This window comes from Mastomys coucha, unplaced genomic scaffold (genome assembly GCF_008632895.1).
Source record: "Mastomys coucha isolate ucsf_1 unplaced genomic scaffold, UCSF_Mcou_1 pScaffold21, whole genome shotgun sequence".
In the NCBI taxonomy this organism is placed as follows: Eukaryota; Metazoa; Chordata; class Mammalia; order Rodentia; family Muridae; genus Mastomys; species Mastomys coucha.
The window spans coordinates 156,123,276-156,142,229 of record NW_022196904.1 but is presented as its reverse complement, the minus strand read 5'-3'; the positions used below and the strand labels follow the sequence as shown (position 1 = coordinate 156,142,229).

The 18,954-nt window shown below is 40.0% G+C and overlaps 1 protein-coding gene across 1 annotated transcript in view; it reads left to right on the top strand.

The window, feature by feature from the left end:
- Pgm5 (phosphoglucomutase 5) overlaps positions 1 to 18,954 on the top strand; it is a 180,802-nt gene that overhangs the window by 20,440 nt on the left and 141,408 nt on the right. The window contains exons 2-3 of the mRNA XM_031389981.1: positions 9,282 to 9,444; positions 16,856 to 17,002. Coding sequence (XP_031245841.1) covers positions 9,282 to 9,444; positions 16,856 to 17,002 — 310 coding nt within the window. The remainder of the gene's footprint in view (positions 1 to 9,281; positions 9,445 to 16,855; positions 17,003 to 18,954) is intronic.

Here is an 18,954-nt window from a genome sequence, read left to right as displayed (position 1 = left end):
TGCCAGGGCCAATAAGTGGGAGAAGGTGGGGTGGCAGGCATGGGGAGGAGGGAGGCAACAGGGGTTTGTTCTTGTTGTTTTTGTTTGCTTCTTTGTTTTTTGGAGGGGAAACTGGGAAAGGAGAAATTTACATGTAAATAAAGAAAATATCTAATAAAAAAAAAAGAAAGTCGAAGCATCTTGAAGCTAGAAAGCCAGTATCCTGCTACTTGCCATGGCTAAGGACGCTGAGACCTGAATGGTTAAAGCTGGGATATGCAAGGTTATCGGTTATTTAGGTAATGCTGCATCATGTCCAGATGCGCAGAGCAGAGATGGGTCAGTGTAGAGTGTGCTCAAGGTAGAGTGTGCCCTCAGTTTGATCCCCAGGGCTGGAAAAAGAGGAGACCCCACCAAAAAGAAATGCTTGCCTAGAGTTCAAATGTTCCCACACTGAGTTCAGTGTTCTTGTGTTCACTGAATGAATGAATGACTTTACCACTCAATCTGTATCGCCAAAGGGAACCAGAACTCTGATTGTTTGGCTAGACCACATTTTCCAATTTACTTGCAATTTCTCCCTTTCAATGGAGTGTTTTCATTCATTAACATATTGTTAGTCATTTAAAAGTTTCAACTATTGCATATTCTTCCTGGATAATAAATTAGATTTTTAACATTAAAAAAATAAAATAAAATAAACAAATTAATTAAAAAAAAGAAGAAGACTGAATAAGTCACAGGAAGAAAGACAGTAAACAATGTTCATTCTTCTATGGCTTTTGCTTCAGCTCAGGCATCCAGGTTCCCGCCCTGACTTTTTTCAATAATGAACCATAAATTATAATCTGACATAAATAACTTCCTTCCCAAGTTGCTTTTGTTCACGGATGTTTTATCACAACAGTAGAGATAGAACTAAGACATGGTATAAGACTCATATGCGGTTTCAAGTTGGATGCCTTCCCTTTATTCCATAAATGTGCATTTATCTTAACAAGTGTTACATGTTGAAAGCCATGACTTGTCCGATGACATTTGTCTTGGGTTAATTGGGAGAGGGAAGGTTAGCAGAAGAGGAAACAACATAGACATGTAGAGAAGAAGATGATGGGAAGACAGACCAGAGTCATGGGTAGATACCAGAAACCAGAGAGGTGCTGGAGGCACCTCTCCAGGGGCCATCTGAGGATGTGTATCTCTGGGGACACCTTGGTTTTGTGCTTTAGGTCTTTAGAACTCCAGGAGGCCCAACGTGCTCTTGGTTTAGCCACTATGTTGTTGACAGTTTGTTGTGGCAGCTGTAGAAAAGGGTACTGATTTTATATTTGTTTGCAGATTTTGTATTAATTTGTTAAGTCTACCATAACAAATGACCCACTTAGCTTAAAACAACAGCGACTTATTTTCTCACAGATCTGGAGCCCAGAAGTTGAAATGAAGGCATTGGCAGGGCTGGGCTCCCTGGAGACTCTCTGGAAGGATCTGTTCCATGGTTCTTCTTCTAGCTTCTGGTGGTGGTTGGCATTCTTTGGCTTCCTGGGCTTGTGGCCACATTGCTCAGCCACAGCCATCTTGGCCTCTGTCTTCATCTTCTCTCTGTGTGTCTTCTCCTCTGTATGTCCATGTTAGTACAAAGTGTTGACCTTCCATGATGGAACTGGACCAGATGAATCAACCTGCTACCTGGCTCATCATCTCAGGAGGATGCTGCCCTATTGCAACTTGGGGTTGATTTCTACTTTCAGCAGATAGGACACTCAGCAGGGAACAAGGGCAGATCAGCTTAGCTGAACTGAACCCACGTTTCTGAGTTAATGAATAACCTCTTTACCACGGAGTTCACTTTCCTCATGAGCTCTTGGACAATGCTAGGAGTGGGTCAGGAAAGAGGCTGCTGGGCACTCATAGACTGGGCCATCATACCTTGTTTATTGTGTTGTTTAGTTTTGGTCAACTTGACACAAAGTAGGCTTGCCTAAGAAGAAGGAATGCCAATAGAGGAATTGCCTCCATCAGGTTGGCTGGTGGGGTCATCTGTGGAGGCTAATTGATGTAGAGAAGGCTAGCCTACTAAGGGCAGTGCTATCCCTTAGCAGGTGGGCCTGTGCTATGTAATAAAGGTGGTGGAGCAGTGAAGGAGAAGCAGTAAGTAGCATTTCTCCAAGGCCTCTTCTTCAGCTCCCGACTCCAAGTTCCTGACTTGAGTGCTTGTTCTGACTCCCTTAAGTGAGGGATTGTTCCTAGGAGTTGTAAGCTGAAATAAGCCCTTTCCTCTTTAAGTTGATTTTGGCCATGGTTTTCTTCCATAAACAGAAACCTAAGTAGGATGAGGCCTACCTCTCGCTCACTTCTAGTGCTCTTCACTCTCCTGTGACCCTCTACTGAATTTTTGTGGGCTGCTATGTTTGCTGCAGCTGGGAAGTTAAGAATCAATTGCTTTTTAATGGCTGAGTAGTATTCCATGAGTTTTTTTTTCCCCCACTATACTCTGTCTAACTGGCTCTTTGTTACTGGACAAGATCGTTTTAAGATTTTCATTTTAAGTAAACACACTGTAAGATGTGTCTACATGTATACACCGTTTCCAATTTTATCAACATACTCATTAACTGATTCATTTATTGTGCCATGGATGGAATCCACGACTTCATGAAGCATATGAGGCCAATACCCGGCCGGTGAGCTCTACCTCAGCCTCCTGTCTACCAGTTAAAAATGCATTTCTTTAAGAATCATTATAGGTGATGGGGCAGACAAACACTTATGAATGCAAGTCACTTAATAGTGACAAGCTGAACAATTCTCTTTATTTCTACAGCCTCTACCAGGAAACTATTAGCCCCTGACAACTTTCTGGTCTTTAGCATCTGCTCTCCTTCCACTCGCATTGGCTTTTAGTCATTGAACACAGTCTTGGTTCTACAAAGACAGTTTCAAGTATGTTGTACACTTTGATGTGGAGCCTCTCTACATCTCTCCCTCCCTCACCCTGTCAGTCTTCTTCCTCCTTCAGTCTTTCTGTTTTTATGTCATTCACACACACACACACACACACACACACACACACACACACTCACACTCATATACATACACATACACACACAAACACACACACATTTACCTACTCACACATACTCAGTCAAACATATTCTCACATTCACTAATACACATATACATTCTCAAACACACACACACACACACACACACACACACACACATACACACACACTCACCAAACACACACATGGTCTTATGCATGTTTTTGAGATCTAGAATCCACACATGAGAATAGAGTGTAATACTACTATCTTATTGAATTTGGCTTATTTTGCCCAATGGAATTACCTTCCGTCACATTTATTTTTTTTCAGCAAAGAACACAACCTCATTCTTCTTTATGTTGACCCCTCAGGCTGACTCCATACTTTGCCAGTTGTAATTCAAACTTCCGTGAACACAGAACTGCTAATGTCTCTCTGGAATGCTGACCCGCACCTACTGGGCATGCATGAGGAGTGGTACAGCTGTTTAGATCTTTGTTTTTCTATAGAGGGTATATCAGTTTGCATTCCCACCAACATGGTCTGATGGCTCCTCTCTCCCTGACCCTGGCTGACACTTGTTACTTATGACTTTCCTTGTGGTAGTTTCCCTTATGGTAGGTATGGGGTGAATGCAGACTCAGTGTCGTTTTCATTTGAATCGCCTTGATGGCTAAAGATGCTGTCCAGCTTTTCATGTTTAACTCACCGGGATTGCATTGAATAGCTTTTAGTAACAGAGCCACTGTTGCTCTATTAATGTTGCTGACTTACTTTATCTTTTAATGTCTCTCTCAGCTTTTTAATTGTTCATATATTCTAGCCACTAATCCATTGTCAGATATATACTGTAAGTATATAAGCCAATTCGATGATAGTAGTGTCCCACTTTGTACTGTATTAGCAAAGGCGCTGTCCTGTTCTGTTGACTGTCTTCACTTGACTGTTTTCTTCGTTGTGAAGAAGTTTTACGTTTCATACAACCCGTCTGCCAGTCCTTGAGACTGTTTCCTGAGCTGTTGGACTCCTTTCCTTCCTTTGCCTTGCTCTTCACACAATCCATCTATGCTTTCCTCTAATGGTCTTGGAGTTTCAGGTCTCACATTGAGGCTTCCATCTATTTGGAAGGGGTTTCTGTACAGGGTGAGAGGTAGGGATCTAGCTTCTCGTTTTTGCACGTGGATATCCACATGAATATCCAGTTTCATTAGTGCTGTTTATTAAGGAAACTCTCTTTTCTACAGTGTATGTTTTTGCAATGTTGACAGATGCAGACAGCTATAGAGCTGTGTGGAGGGTATGTCTTCCATTTTCTGTTGAGCTCATGGCTCTGTTTGTATCAGTGCCGTGCTATTTTTGTTACTGTGTTCTGTAGTGGAGCATGAAGTCAGGTGTGGAGATACCTCCAGCACTGTTCTTCCTCAGGCTATTTGTGGTCCTTATACTTCCACATGAATTTTAGGGTTGTGTCTCTATTTCTGTGAAGAATGTCATCGGGGCTTTGTGGGGGTTGCATTGAATAGCTTTTAGTAATAGAGCCTTGGTCACTTTATCATTGATGCCAATTTACTATATTTTCTTTTTATTGTATCTTAATTAATTAATTAAATTTATTAAAATCAAGTAAGTAAACATTCTTAATTAATCAATTAGTGAAAACTAATTAATTAGTTTTACTGCATTAATTAATTAATTAATCTACACCCCAAGTGCTACTAGTGTCTTGCTCAAGTTCTTTCTTCAGCGTTTTAATCTTTTCAGTGTAGCAATCTTCCCTTTCCTTAGAGAGGGTTATTGCTAACTCCTTTACTTATTTTTTGAAGCTCTCATGGATTGGATTGCATTCCTGATTTCTTTCTCAGCATGCACATTCATGGGATAGAAAAAAGATGTTGATTTGTGTGCATTGGTTTGTGTCCTGCAGCTTTGCTGAAAGCATCCACCAGGCCTGAGAGTTTTTTTGTGGCATCTTCAGAATCTGTCATGTGCAGAATGATGTCATCCGTGAACATAGATCAGGACCACTTGCTTCTTTTCCCAACCATATCCATTCTCTTCTCTTGTCTTATTGCATACCTAAGACTTCAAGGACCATATTGAATAAATGTGGAGAAAGTGTACACCTTCGGCCCCGTTCTGACTTTACAAAGAATGATTTGATTTCAGCCCTCCACCCCCATTTAGAATAATGTGGGGTAAAGGTCATTCACATCCTTTCCTATATTGGGGTGTGTTCCTTCTATTCTGAGTTTCTTCAGTGCTTCATCACGAAAAGGATGTTGGACTCTGCCTCAAGCTTTCTCCGCAGCTGTCATGATGATCACGTGATTCCCATCCTTGAGTCTGTTGATGAAATGCACCATATTTATTGATCTACATGTGTCAAATCTTTCTAGCTTTCTGGGATGACTCTTACATGCTCTTGGTGAGTACTTGTAGTTGAATTCAGTTTCCGTGTTTTTTATTGAGAATCTTTGTATGTGCATTCATCAAGGATGTTGGTCTAGTCTACATTTTTGTGTATGTGTCCTTAATTGGTTTGGTATTAGAGGGATTATGCCTTTGAAAATGGGTGACTGTGTTCCTTCCCTTTTTATTTTATGAACTAAATTGAGGAGCACTTGTGTTAATTGCTTTTTAAAGGTCTGGTAGAATTTAGCAGGGACTAAGCCTGGGCTTTTAGAGTTGACAGTTTTTTTTAGATCTAGCTGTGTTATTTTAATTTTGGTAGATCATATATATCTGGAAATTTATCAGTTTCTTTTAGATCTTCCAACTTACTAGACTATGTTATAAACATATTCTCAAATGATCTGGGTTTTATTGGTGTTTGCTGTAATGCCCCCCCCCCCATCATCATCATTTTATTAAGTTGGGCGTTTTCTCTGTTTCTGCCTCTGTTGCTCTGTCTGCCTCTCTGGGTTAGTTTAGTTAGGAGCTTGGCAATCATATTTATCATGTCAGAGAACCAACTCTTTGTTTCACTGACTCTTTGTCTATTCTGTTAATCATTTAATTTCTACCTATCTTTATAATTTCTCTCTATGTACTGATTTTGTCTTGTCTTGTTTTTCTAGGACTTTGGAGTTCATTGTTAAGTAATTTTTCTGTTATTTATCTAATCTTCTTACTCTTATTTTTTTTTTAAAAACTAGACAGTTATAGCTATAAACTTTTTCTTAAAAGGCCTTTTATCATATACCATAGGCACTGGTATGTTGCATTCTTTTGGTTTGAGGAATTTTTAAATTCTCATAATTCCCTTGATGATCATTCAGTGCTTTGATCTCTGTGAGTTTGTACCTTCTATGATCTTTTGCCATTGAGATCTAGTGTATTTCATTGTTATCAGATGGAAGAATTTACTTCAGATTTCTTGTATTTGTTAAAACTTGCTGTGTATCCTAGAATGCAGTCTTCTTTGGATAAGTCTCCGTGGCCTGCTGAGCAGAATGGATATTCTGAAGTATTTGGGTGGAACATTCCGCAGAGGTTTATTTAGTCCATTTGACCTCTGTTACTTAACTCTGATATTTCTTTGATTTTTTTTAGGGGATCTGGGTGAGAGTGTCACTCTTGGTGAGAGTAGCATATTAAAGCCACCCACCATCACTGTATTGAGGTCGGTCTCTGCTATTGCATCAAGTATTATTCGTCTTTGTGTAATGAAATTGGGTATGCCAATGTTTCATGTGTATCATTTTTGTAACTGTAAATTTTGCTTGGTTGATTGTCCCATTCATCATTATGCAGTGAACCATTTTTTATCTCTTCTAATTAATTTTGGCTTCAAGTCTATGTTGTTAATATTAGTGTGGCCATACCTGCTTGTTTTCTAGTTCCATTTGCTTGGGATGTCTGTTTACCATCTGTTCACTCTAGGGCCGTGTCTGTCTTTGCTGGCAAGTTTGTGTGTTGCTTGTAAAATCTAAATACCAAATAGGTTTTGTTTGTTTGTTTCTTCGTTTGAGGTAGGGTCTCACTATGTTTCTCTCTTTATGAAGAGCAGCCTGGCCTCAAACTCACAGTGATCTTTTTCTCTCTACCTCTTGACTCTTGAGAATAAAAGCATTGATCCACCATGTCCAGCTGGCCCTCCCTCCATTTTTAACTGAGTCTGCTATTCTGTGTCTTTTGATTGGAGAATTAAAACTGCTCTTAATTCTGAGTTATTGTTGAAAAATATGGATTGATTCTTAAGCTTTTGTTTTTTTGCAGTATTTAGTATGTCCCGAGTCCTCATTCACTTTCTGCTCTACTATGGTTTATTCTTTACTGGGGCCTCATGGATATGCTTATCTGTCACTTTAGGGTGTAAGATCCCTTTAAGTGTCCTATGCTTCCTTGAGTTCCCAGGTTGAGCATGAGGGAGGGAGGGGCCTTTGCCTGTAGAGCTGCTTAGCTCTTGACTCAGTGGGGGAGATCTTTCAATTTTCACTTATTTACTTTAAAGTTGATTAGGTATATTAATTATATGTAATATGTATTTAATTATGACATTTCATACACATATATAATATATTTTGATTATACACACTCCTTTCTATTATCCTTATAAATGAACTTCTTGCCACTGCTCTGGCCCAGTGTAGGGAAGAGAAAGTTTCCTAACACCATCCCATCCTTTGCTAGTGTAGCTGCCTTGGGTGTGGCTTTGACCCCCTGCCTCAGTGCTCTGAAGTGTTCTGTTGTTGAAAATATAGTGCGAGTTTTATGAGAATCTCTCTTTGTCGCCAGCTGTGATTCCACACCTTGCAGCAGCCCTCACTAGCAGCATGAGGAGAGCACACTCAGATGTAGCTAAGCCCTCTTCAGTGCACTCTGGACTTATTCACCTGTCCTGCTTTCCAAAGTTTTACTTCTCTACTTAGACTACTGTTTTTCTTCTTTCACCCCTTTAGTAGCATAGCCGATGTCCAAGCCTCCCTCCCCCGACTAGGACAGTCTGGCTGTCTGAGTGTCCTAGCTTCATTTCTGTTGTCATAAAATTCCCTGACAAAAGCAACTTACAGTTCCAGGCTACACTTCATCACTGTGAAGAAGTCAAGCCAGAAACTTCAGTCACATCGTACCCACGTCAAGGACAGGGAGAAATGAGTCCATATACAGTTCTAGACCTTGCCTAGGGAATGGTGCTGCCTAGAGTGGACTGAGCCTACCCCATATCAGTTAATTAAAACAGTCCCCCACAGGCATGCCCATGGGTCAATTTAACAGGGATAATACCCCATTAGATGGCTCTAATTGTGTCAAGTTAACAAAGGTAGCCATCACATCATCATGCGTGTCATCTTCCATATTCCTCTTTCCCAATGTATTTTTCATACAGAACTTGTTCATTAGTTTTAATGCTAACCAGTTCACAGATATTTACTACATACTCAATGTCTCGAAGGTTTGTTCTAGGTTGTTTAGAATAAATAATTCTTGGGAATTTTACATAGTGGGTAAATAAATAATATGGGAAGTATTAGGTGATAATATATGAGTTAGAAAATTTATCAGAAAAATAGTAAACAATGTAATGTAGTGACTGCGCATGCCTCAGTTCAGAGGGCTGTCCCAGTTTCTATCTCTCGAATTGGAGCAGAAACTCAACGGCATGGCAGCAAGAGCAGGGTGAAACGGGATACATTGAATTCTCAGTCAAGAGGCAGAGAGCTATGTGTGCTTCTGGTCTGTGGCTTTCTTCTTTTTAATCTAGTCTAAGACCAAGCCCATAGAATGAAACAGCCATTTAAGGCAGTTCTCCATCCCTCAGTGAACCTAATCTGGGTAATCTCTTATTGATGTGCCTGGAGATTTGTTTCCATGGTGATTCTAAATGGCACTAGTGTGGCAATCAAGAGTAAAGTATCACACAGAAGAAGCAAAAGAAGTAGGGAGCAATCCTTTCCCTCTTCTTTGTCATTTCATCATTATAGTTTCTTAGCCAGACTTAAAATAAGAACTTATGTGAGCTCAGCAAACCTGTTGGTCCTCAAAAGTAGGTATTTCAAACTACCAGAAACCAGTGATCCTTAAGTAATTGTTAGTTGGCAGTGGAAGACTAGATATGAGTACTTCGAATGGACTTGGAGACTTTGGGTGGGGCAGACAATGCTCCTTTTATTCAGCTTTTCTAGCACAGAGTCTGCTCAATTCCTTTAGCTTGGAGATTGATTACGTCTTGACACGGCCTGGGCTACTTTCCTGTCTAAATGCCTTCAATTCTATGAACCTTGGACTGACTTTTTTTTTTTTAACTGTATTTTTTAGATTGGTCGACTGATTATTGGGCAGAATGGCATCTTGTCGACACCTGCAGTTTCCTGCATTATCAGGAAGATCAAGGCAGCTGGTGGGATCATCTTAACAGCCAGCCACTGTCCTGGAGGACCAGGGGGAGAGTTTGGAGTGAAGTTTAATGTTGCTAATGGAGGTATGTAGTTCCAAATATGCCTCAACTGATGCCGTTTCTCATATATTATCATACTCTCTGATGGCAGGAAGGCAGAGTGGAGAGGAATCAGCTCAGAAAAGTTCAGTGAGATGCTCAAGGCGCTATGATTCCAAGGAAGTAACATATAGCCTCTCAGATGCACAGGGCTAGTCTCTTGATCACCTGTCTGTATGCTTCAGCCAAGTGAAAGACTGGATAGTTAACAGCTATCTGATACAAGAGGACTTTGGATTTTAAAGTTAGAACATACCCTGAGGGCCATTTAAAACATCCCTTTCATTCTGGAAATAAATGAATCGAATTCAGCCCCAGGAGGCTAAGTTACTGTGGTAGGTCACAAGGCTACACAGAGAGATACAAATGATTTTTAGCCTAAGTCTCAATATCAGTTTAATCTGTTCTTAAATTTATAGAAATGTATAGTCTGTCATAAATAGACTCCAGCTATCCATCCCTGTACTTTTCTCATTTTGGTAATCATTTCTGCCCCCTGGGTTATTTTAAGGCAAAATTCACTATGAAGACATTCCATACCTAAGTATTTTTGTGTTCATTTTTAAAGAAAGACCCATTCCCCCACAACTGTAGTAACAGGCTGTGCTGTTTACTTTTCTTGTGACAAACTGCTGACACAAAGAAACTTCAGAAGAAGGTTTATTTTGGCTCACAGTCTGAGAGGACACAGTTCACCATAGAAGGGAAGGTGTACAGGGGAGGAATACGAGGCTGCTTAAGGAGGGCGTGGAGAGTGAGAAGGGTGGAGAGGAAAAGTTGGCTTCTTTGTATTTCCCCTTTATTCAATGTGAGGCTTCAGTTCATGGAATGGTGCCCTGCACTTGGGGAGGACCTTTCCTCTTCAATTAAACCTTTGTAGAAACACCCTTAAGAGATGTGTCTCCAAAGTGATTCCAAATCCAGTCCAGTTGACAATGAAGACTAACCATCATACATATCTAACAAAAAATAATACCAATATTCCAAAACCATCTGAATCCTAATCTCTAGTCACTTTCCCTTGTGGTGATTGTCAAAGTGTTATTTACAGCTGTTTCATTTAAAAATAAAAGATGCACATCAGAACTGTACATTGGTTCACTAAGACTCTTCGATCTTTTAAAATTTAGAATGTCAAGCATGTTTGCTTTATGAGAGCATAAGCTGAATTTTAATAAAAAGCAGTTATTATTGTGAATTATTCCTGGCACCAAGGAAAATAGTCCAACAGTGTACTGAAAGAAGAATATGTTATTGTTCCTCCCCATGGCCACTTTGTACATTGTTTAAAAATAAACCATTCATAAATCATTCATATTGAATGTTAACATACACAAACATACACACACACACCAAGACACACACAGATACACACAGATATGCACACACACAGACATAGACACAAACATGCATATACACACACACACACAAACACACACACACACACACACACAAACGACAAGGAAAAACCAGAGGACATTTACAAGTGTTGAAGGCATAATCAACATGTAACAGTATAGAAAAACCACCAAATCACAAAAGTAGACACAAAACAATGGAAGAAAGTAACAAAGGCCCAAGGAAACAACCAGAGGCCAGTCATCTGAGTGGGCAGAGTAAGTCCTATGTGTAATACCCCAGAATATACATAGATTAACTTCTTCAATTAAAATATGGAGAATTGCTGGATAGCTACAAAAGAGCCATCTCATCTCCTTGCTGACTCTTTGAAGCTTCAAGAGCACATGTGAACCGCAAGGGAAGGAGCAGAAAAAGGTAGTTCTGGAAGATAGACACCAAAGGAAATCAAGTCTGGTAACACTTAGGTAAACTATAACTCAAGTCAAATAATTATTACAAGGTAAAAATAAGGTCACCGTCTAATGACAAAGGGAGCAGTTCATTAAGAACCTATAAGAATATGTACTCAGTTCTGAGGCTTCTCAGTACTTACAGCAAATCTTAATGGATACAAAGGAAGAAATGGGTACCAGGATAACAATAGCAGGGTGCTTCAATATTCCATTTTCATCAACGGATAGATGAACAAGACAACGTTTTCAAGAAAATATGGGCTTTGAACTGCACTTTGTACCAAATAGACCTCACAGGCATGGTTAAAATTTACTGTCTCATGACAGCAGGATATGTCCTTTCCCAGGACACGTGGAACATTCTTTAGTTAGACAATAAGATAACAAATTCAAGAATCATATGGAAAGGTATGGCCTTATATGTGGTAGGATGGCTACTACGAAAATAGTAAGAGATAAATATTTGAGAGGATAGGGAGAAGGAGAAGCCTAGAATAGTTGGCAAGAACACAAATTGCTATAATCATTAAGGGGACGGTATAGAAAAAAAATGGAACCCCCACATGAGCAAGCCAGCCCTCTTCTGACTCTAAACTCGATGATGCTGGCTCACTATAGAGCAAGAAAATCTGCACTCCCATTTTCTTTTTAAAATTAGATATTTTCTTTATTTACATTTCAAATGATATCCCCTTTTCTGGTTTCCCCTCCCCCACCAAAAAAATAAATAAATAAACTTCTATTCCCTCCCCCATCTCTTGCTCACCAACCCACCGTCTCCCACTTCCTGGCCCTGGCATTTCCCTACACTGGGGCATAGAGCCTTCACAGGACCAAGGGCCTCTCCTCCCATTGATGACCAACTAGGCCAGTCTCTGCTACATATGCAGCTGGAGCCATGAGTCCCACCATATGTACCCTTTGGTTGGTGATTTAGTCCCTGGGAGCTCTGAGGGTACTGGTTAGTTCATATTGTTGTTCCTTCTATGGGGCTGCAAACCCCTTCAGCTCCTTGGGTCTTTTCTCTAGCTCCTTCACTGGGGACCCTGTGCCCAGTCCAATGGATGGCTATGAGCCTCTAGTTCTGTATTAGTTGGACACTGTCAGAGCCTCTCAGGAGACAGCTATATCAGGCTCCTGTCAGCCAGTACTTGATGACATCCAAAATAGGGTCTGGGTTTGGTGATTGTATGTGGGAAGGATTCTCAGGTGGAGCAGTCTCTGGATTATCCTTCCTTCAGTCCCATTTTCTTTGTAGCATTACTCACAATAGCTAATGTCTCAGTTAGGGTTTTACTGCTGTGAACAGGCACCATGACTGAGGCAAGTCTTATAAAGGACAGCATTTAATTGGGCTGGCTTACAGATTCAGAGGTTCAGTCCATCATCATCAAGGTGGGAACATGGCAGAATCTAGGGAGGCATGATGCAGGCAGAGCTGAGAGTTCTGCATCTTCATCTGAAGGCTGCTAGTGGAAGACTGACTTCCAGGCAGCTAGGATGAGGGTCTTAAAGCCCATACCCACAGTGACACACCTACTCCAACAAGGCCATACCTTCTAATAGTGCTACTCCCTGGGCTGAGCATGTACGAACCATCACAGCTAAAATATAGAAACAACTCAAGTATCTGTTAATAGTTGAAAAATGAAGGATGTAATAGATACACGATAGGATATTATCAGCCTTAGAAAGGGATGTATAGTAGAGGATTGCAAATTCAATCATCAATAGGAGGAGAGGACCTCGGCCCTGTGAAGGTTCTGTGCCCCAGTGTAGGGGAATGCCAGGGCCAATAAGTGGGAAAGGGTGGGGTGGCAGGCATGGGGAGGGGAGAGGCAACAGGGGTTTGTTCTTGTTGTTTTCATTTTTTTGTTTGTTTGTTTGTTGGAGGGGAAACTGGAAAAGGAGAAATTTGCATGTAAATAAAGAAAATACCTAAAAAAAAAGGGGGGGGATGTAATTTCATCTGTCACGATATGGATGGACTTGGAGGACATTCTGTTATCTGAAATACTCCTGCACCCACAAGGCAGCTGACAATGGTCTGGTCTGTAACTCTAGTTCCAGGGGCATATGATGCCCTCTTCTGGATGCTGTGGCCACTAAAGACATGTGGTGCACAGATAAATATCAAGGTGAAACATCCATACACATAAAAAGTGAATTGTAAAACAAATGAAGATTCACCATGCTCTCTGACTTTAGTTTCTCCAATTAGAGAGGGTAGTGATACTTGTGTTTTTGAGTATTAAGCTCCATATAACATACCCTATATGTTATATACAAGTTTTCCTACATGTAAGCTCACATGAGGACTCCATAGTCCTGCCTATGACCAGAACCCAATACAGCTAGAATTAGGCTGATATTCTGGGATTAATTAGTGATGGAAAGTGGCAATATAAGAGCACAGGGCAGGTCCAGTCAGGGAGGTGAACAATAATGAGTTTGTGCACTTCAGAAGCTCCAGTATGACACTTTCAGAAGGATTTAAGGGCATAGTAACAGTGGTGACAGTAAACGAAGTAAGTCAAAAGGATGGAGCATGTTAAGGAGCTTTTGAAACATTAAAATGTTTTTAGCTAGCCTGTGAAATGGTGGTTGCAGTATGTCATCTCCCTATGTGTGTCATTATCCTTGGCTCAGATGTGCCCCTGATTCTAAGGACATCAGCATGAGTGACCAAGTGATGTCACAGATCATTATGTAACTGACTAGAACTTGCTTTAGCTTCAGAATCCAGTGTGGATTAGACTTTAGACTTCATAAAAATGATATACACAGGTAAATAATACAGGATGGCACCTAGAATGTGTGTTTGTGTTTGTGTGCATGTGCATGTGCGTGTGTGTGTGTGTGTGTGTGTGTGTGTGTGTGTGTAGTAAAACCTTCTTTAATCTGGCAAACTTAAAAATACAAACACAGAACAAGATTCTTCATTTTTAAAAAACTTTTGTGAAGGGTAAAGAATGTTAAGGAGGGCCTAGGGAGATGGTCCAATAGTTAAGAGCATGCATCCTATATGCCCTTCCACAGGGCCCAAGTTTGATTCCCAGCACTCATGTCACATGACTCACAAATATCTGTAACTCTGCCTCCAGTGGGTCCAAGCCCTCTGGCCTCTGTGGACACCTGTATTCATCTGTACAAGCCTATACACTCTCTCTCACACGTGCATAATTTAAAAGAGTAAAAATTAAATAATTTTAAAATGTTTTAGAATTGTAAGGAGTGAAGGAAAAAGGATCTGTGAATTTCTTGAGTGTGTGTGTGTGTACATGTGTGTGTTTGAGTATGTGTATGTGAGTGTGTGTGTGAGTATGTGTGTGTTTGAGTATGTGTATGTATGTGAGTGTGTGTGAGTATGTGTGTGTTTGAGTATGTGTATGTGAGTGTGTGTGTGTATGTGTGTGTACGAGTGTGTGAGTTAGTGTATGTATGTATGTGTGTGTATATGCTTGTGTGTGTGAGTGTGTGTGTGTGAGTATGTGTGTGTATATGCTTGTGTGTGTGAGTGTGTGTGTGTGTGAGTGTGTGTATTCACATATATAGACTTATGTGCATACATGAAGGCCAGAGGTTAACATCAGATGACTTTCTCTGTCACTGTCCACCTTGTCCTTTGAGACAGGGTCTCTCTCACTGAACTAGGAATACACTGATTGGCTAGCCTGGCTTGCCAGTGAGCTCAATCCTTCTCCCATTTCCCTGCCTTTGTCCACTTGCACCAGAGCCTCAGGTATGAATTGGTATGGCTGGCTTTTAGGTTATGATTGTGCTGAGTATTCAAGCTTAGGTTCTCATGGTTGTGTAGGAAAGCATCTTATAGACTGGTCTATCTCCCAGGCTCTCCTGTGTGCTTGAGGTTCTCATCCCACGTGAGACAATTATTGATGTAATCTATGAGGCCCTCCTGTCAGTCATGCTGGGGTGGGGCCTTGTCATTCCTCTTTATAGGCATTGCCTCCTAAGAAGGCAGCTTTCTTCAATATGAATGTATTATGAACCATATATATTATTAAAAATTTTCTATTACTTGTATTAAAAATGTAAAAAGGAACATCTAGGTAGTATAATTTATCTAACATACTATATAAAAATATTTCAATATATAAATACAAAACATTATTATAACCTGCAACTAACTTAAAATTTTGAATGTAAATGTAAATGTAAAACAATTTACAATTTTAGTTTGAATAGTAACATTTTCAGGCACTCAGTAGCTAAATAAGGTGACTGGTCATCCTATTGGACAGTACAGTTTTGTGGAATGGGAAATGAATAGAATCTAGAAGGAATTTCTATTAAATATAATATAGTCAGCAACTATGATCCACACACAAAACTACCTAGCTATCTCTTATATTGTGGGCTATTCTGCAATGAGAATTCTGGAATTTTGATTTCTTTAAAAAACACACAGAAATATTATAAGAATATGTTTTTTGTTTTAATCTCAGATGTGGGATATGGGACTGCTTCACAGCAGCTGACCATGTTTTGCCCCATGCTCTAGCAGAGCTGTGGTTTTGCCAGCTGCAGATAGCTTCTGCAATTGTGTGATGTTTGGAATTCTGGGAACTTTTCGGTGGGTATATAAATGCTAGGGTCCTGAGAGATAGGGTTGGTGGTTGGTGGTCATTCAGGGAGGTTGGTTGCAGTTTATTAGTAGTTGCGTTCAAAGAAGAAACAAGAAGAAAGAAATTAGAAAGAAATTAGATTCAGATCTCTCTCTCTCTCTCTTCCCCCCTCTCCTCTCTCCTTATTTTTCTCTTACCTAGTCATAGGTGGTGAAACCAGGGTATAAAGGGGTGGGAAATAGATGAGTCCACAAAGTCTCTAAGACCAGCCACACCATTCAATTTATTTATTTATTTATTTATTACTAAATTATTTAGACCAAACAAACAAAAAACAACTAAGGCTTGTGTGAAAGTACAATTGTTTAAAAAGGGGAGGAAACCAATTACTGATTTCATGCTCAGCTCATTTAAACTCATTTAACTCCATCGCTGTTGCCAATCTGACCTTCTGAGGAAATATATCAAGCAGTTTTCACTACCTCTCATTTTTAAAAACAAAGTTGTGATGCTGAGTATGAACTGGAAAAATAATGAACTTATCTGGGTAGCATCACATATCAATGAGACAACAGTGTGGAGTAGAGATAATTTTTTTGAGGCAGTTGGGGAGTTGTGGTTTAAATCTGGAATCCTCTACTTCTGTCAAGAACATATCCTGTTTGTGTCTCATATCCCCGAACAAAGCTGATTACATAACCGGGTCTCCCCAGCAGGTGCGAAACTATTTTTAGAGTGTATGTATCATTGCTTAGAAGTGGATTAAAGCAAACATGTGGGTTGTTCATCTACACAGAACAGGCAGGGCTGATCAAATATCCTCCATAATGAGTGAATACAACGTGGGAGATACATAGTCTAATTGAGCTGTGAATCTTTGTTTATTGTATAGAGACCAAATGAGTCCCTCCTTACTAGTGCAGGAGGCCAGTAATGCGTCTCTGATAGAAATTATAGAGGCTTTAAAATAAATGCATTTTGGATGTCAAATTTTAGGTCCCGCACCAGACACTGTCTCAGACAAAATCTACCAGATCAGCAAAACAATTGAGGAATATGCCATATGTCCAGATCTTCGAATCGACCTATCTCGACTAGGAAGACAAGAATTTGACCTGGAGAACAAGTTCAAACCATTCAGAGGTAACAGATATCTTGAAAAAGTCAGAAAATTTTCATGCATGGGGCAACCTTCCAAGGGGGGTGCATATGGTAGATTCTAGGTATCCATGGAGTGTGGTGGTCCTGGTTGGTGACCAGTGGTTTCTTCAGGGAAGGATACTCATGAAAATTACTGAATTAGTTATCTGAAGAGTGGCACTGTATAAGTAGTTAGAAAGTATATGCAGTACAGAAAGAAACCAGAGAAACCTCTGTATTAAATATAGACACTTTCAAAAGCCACTTTCCAAACTGTATCATTTTCAACATAGGACAAGGTTTGTAGCATCATAACATACACGGAGTAGACTGTCGATCATCAAACTTGCTTTTCAATAATTTCTAAGCAATTAAGGCAGAGATGCGGGTTAAGAGAGCAATGGGTCGTTAAATTTCCCATGGGAGGTAGGAGTTTCTTTGACAGGCCAGAGCCATGCAGCTCTGCATCATACACCATGGTTGATCACCTGCTCTGTACCAAGTACTGTCTCCAGAGATTTTACAAAGGAACTCAGTAACTCCCAAGCATTTTTAGGCAGATTGTTCAAGAATTAAATAGTCTGGCACACAATGTAACCACAGAACTGGGGAGACTGAGGAAGCAGGGTCATAAGATGGAAGCTAGCCAGAGCTCCACAGAGAGGTGTTGTTCCCCCAAAAGGGAAAACAACCAGAATGAATTTGACAGATATTATATGGTTGAGTAGATAAACTATAGAAGAACTAAGAACAGAATTTATTAGTTTACAGATTCAGTTTGAATATTATATCAATATTCATACTGTGAATGTGCATCTCATTTCATTTTATTCAATTAAAACTGTACAGAAGGCGCATAGGTAGCAAATGAACTACTATCTTTATTCTTTCAGTCCCTCTACAATATTGAGTACAATTTGTGTTCCAACAGTGTCCTCATTTTACAAATAATTCACCTAGATGAAAAAGGTGAACTATCATAGGCACATGATTTAAAAAAATATAGTATTTTATTAATTCCTTAAGAAATTTATATATTCATACAATGTACTTTAATCCTATTCACTACCCCAATTTCTCCTCATAATTTCTCCTGGATTCACCTTCCCAACCTGTGCACAAGATTTTTAAAGTTAGAGAAGAGCTTAAAATAGACCGTGTGGTGGCAAAAGCACTGGGCTGCTGATAGCATGTCTTTCTTGAAAAGTTTTGAGTTGATTATTTGCTCAAATAGTGAGCATTTCCTAAAGTCTTATGTACTCAGGAGAAGCAACAGTGCCCATGTAAAGAATAGAGTATCATTATTTGTTCTTCAATATTGTCATACATGTAAACAATGTGTCTTCATCATGCAAACAATATATCTCGATCATACCACCTCCAAACTCTCCCACACACTCCACTCACCTCCAAACTCTCCCACGCACTCCACTCACCTCCAAACTCTCCCACACACTCCACTCACCTCCAAACTCTCCCACACACTCCACTCAGCATGCCTTCCTCTCATATTCATGTTCTCTCTCTCTCTCTTTCTCTTGCTGTTCTTGTTTATATTTAAACCGCTGAATCTGATCAGTGCTTCCCTGTTGGAACATTGGTTGATCTTGTTTGCTCCATCTTGCGCAGGTAACCATAGTTGCAGTGAGTTCCTAAGTACAATGGCAGTGCCAGATGTAGAAGGCAGGATTTAACAGCCCTCTTGCCCACCCTCCACCTTTTACATTCTTTATGTCTTCTCTTCTTAGTGTTCTCTGAGCATTGTAAGGGAGAGGATAAAGGTATCCTATGTAGGGCTGAGCATTCATTAATTACTTATCAATACTTGGACAAGTTATGACTCCTGTATTAACTCTTCTCCATTTCAGAAGAAGCTTCTGGGGCCAAGGTTGGAAGCAGCATGAATCAATGGGCATAAATAAAATATAAATAATATAAATACTTATTTGGCAGTT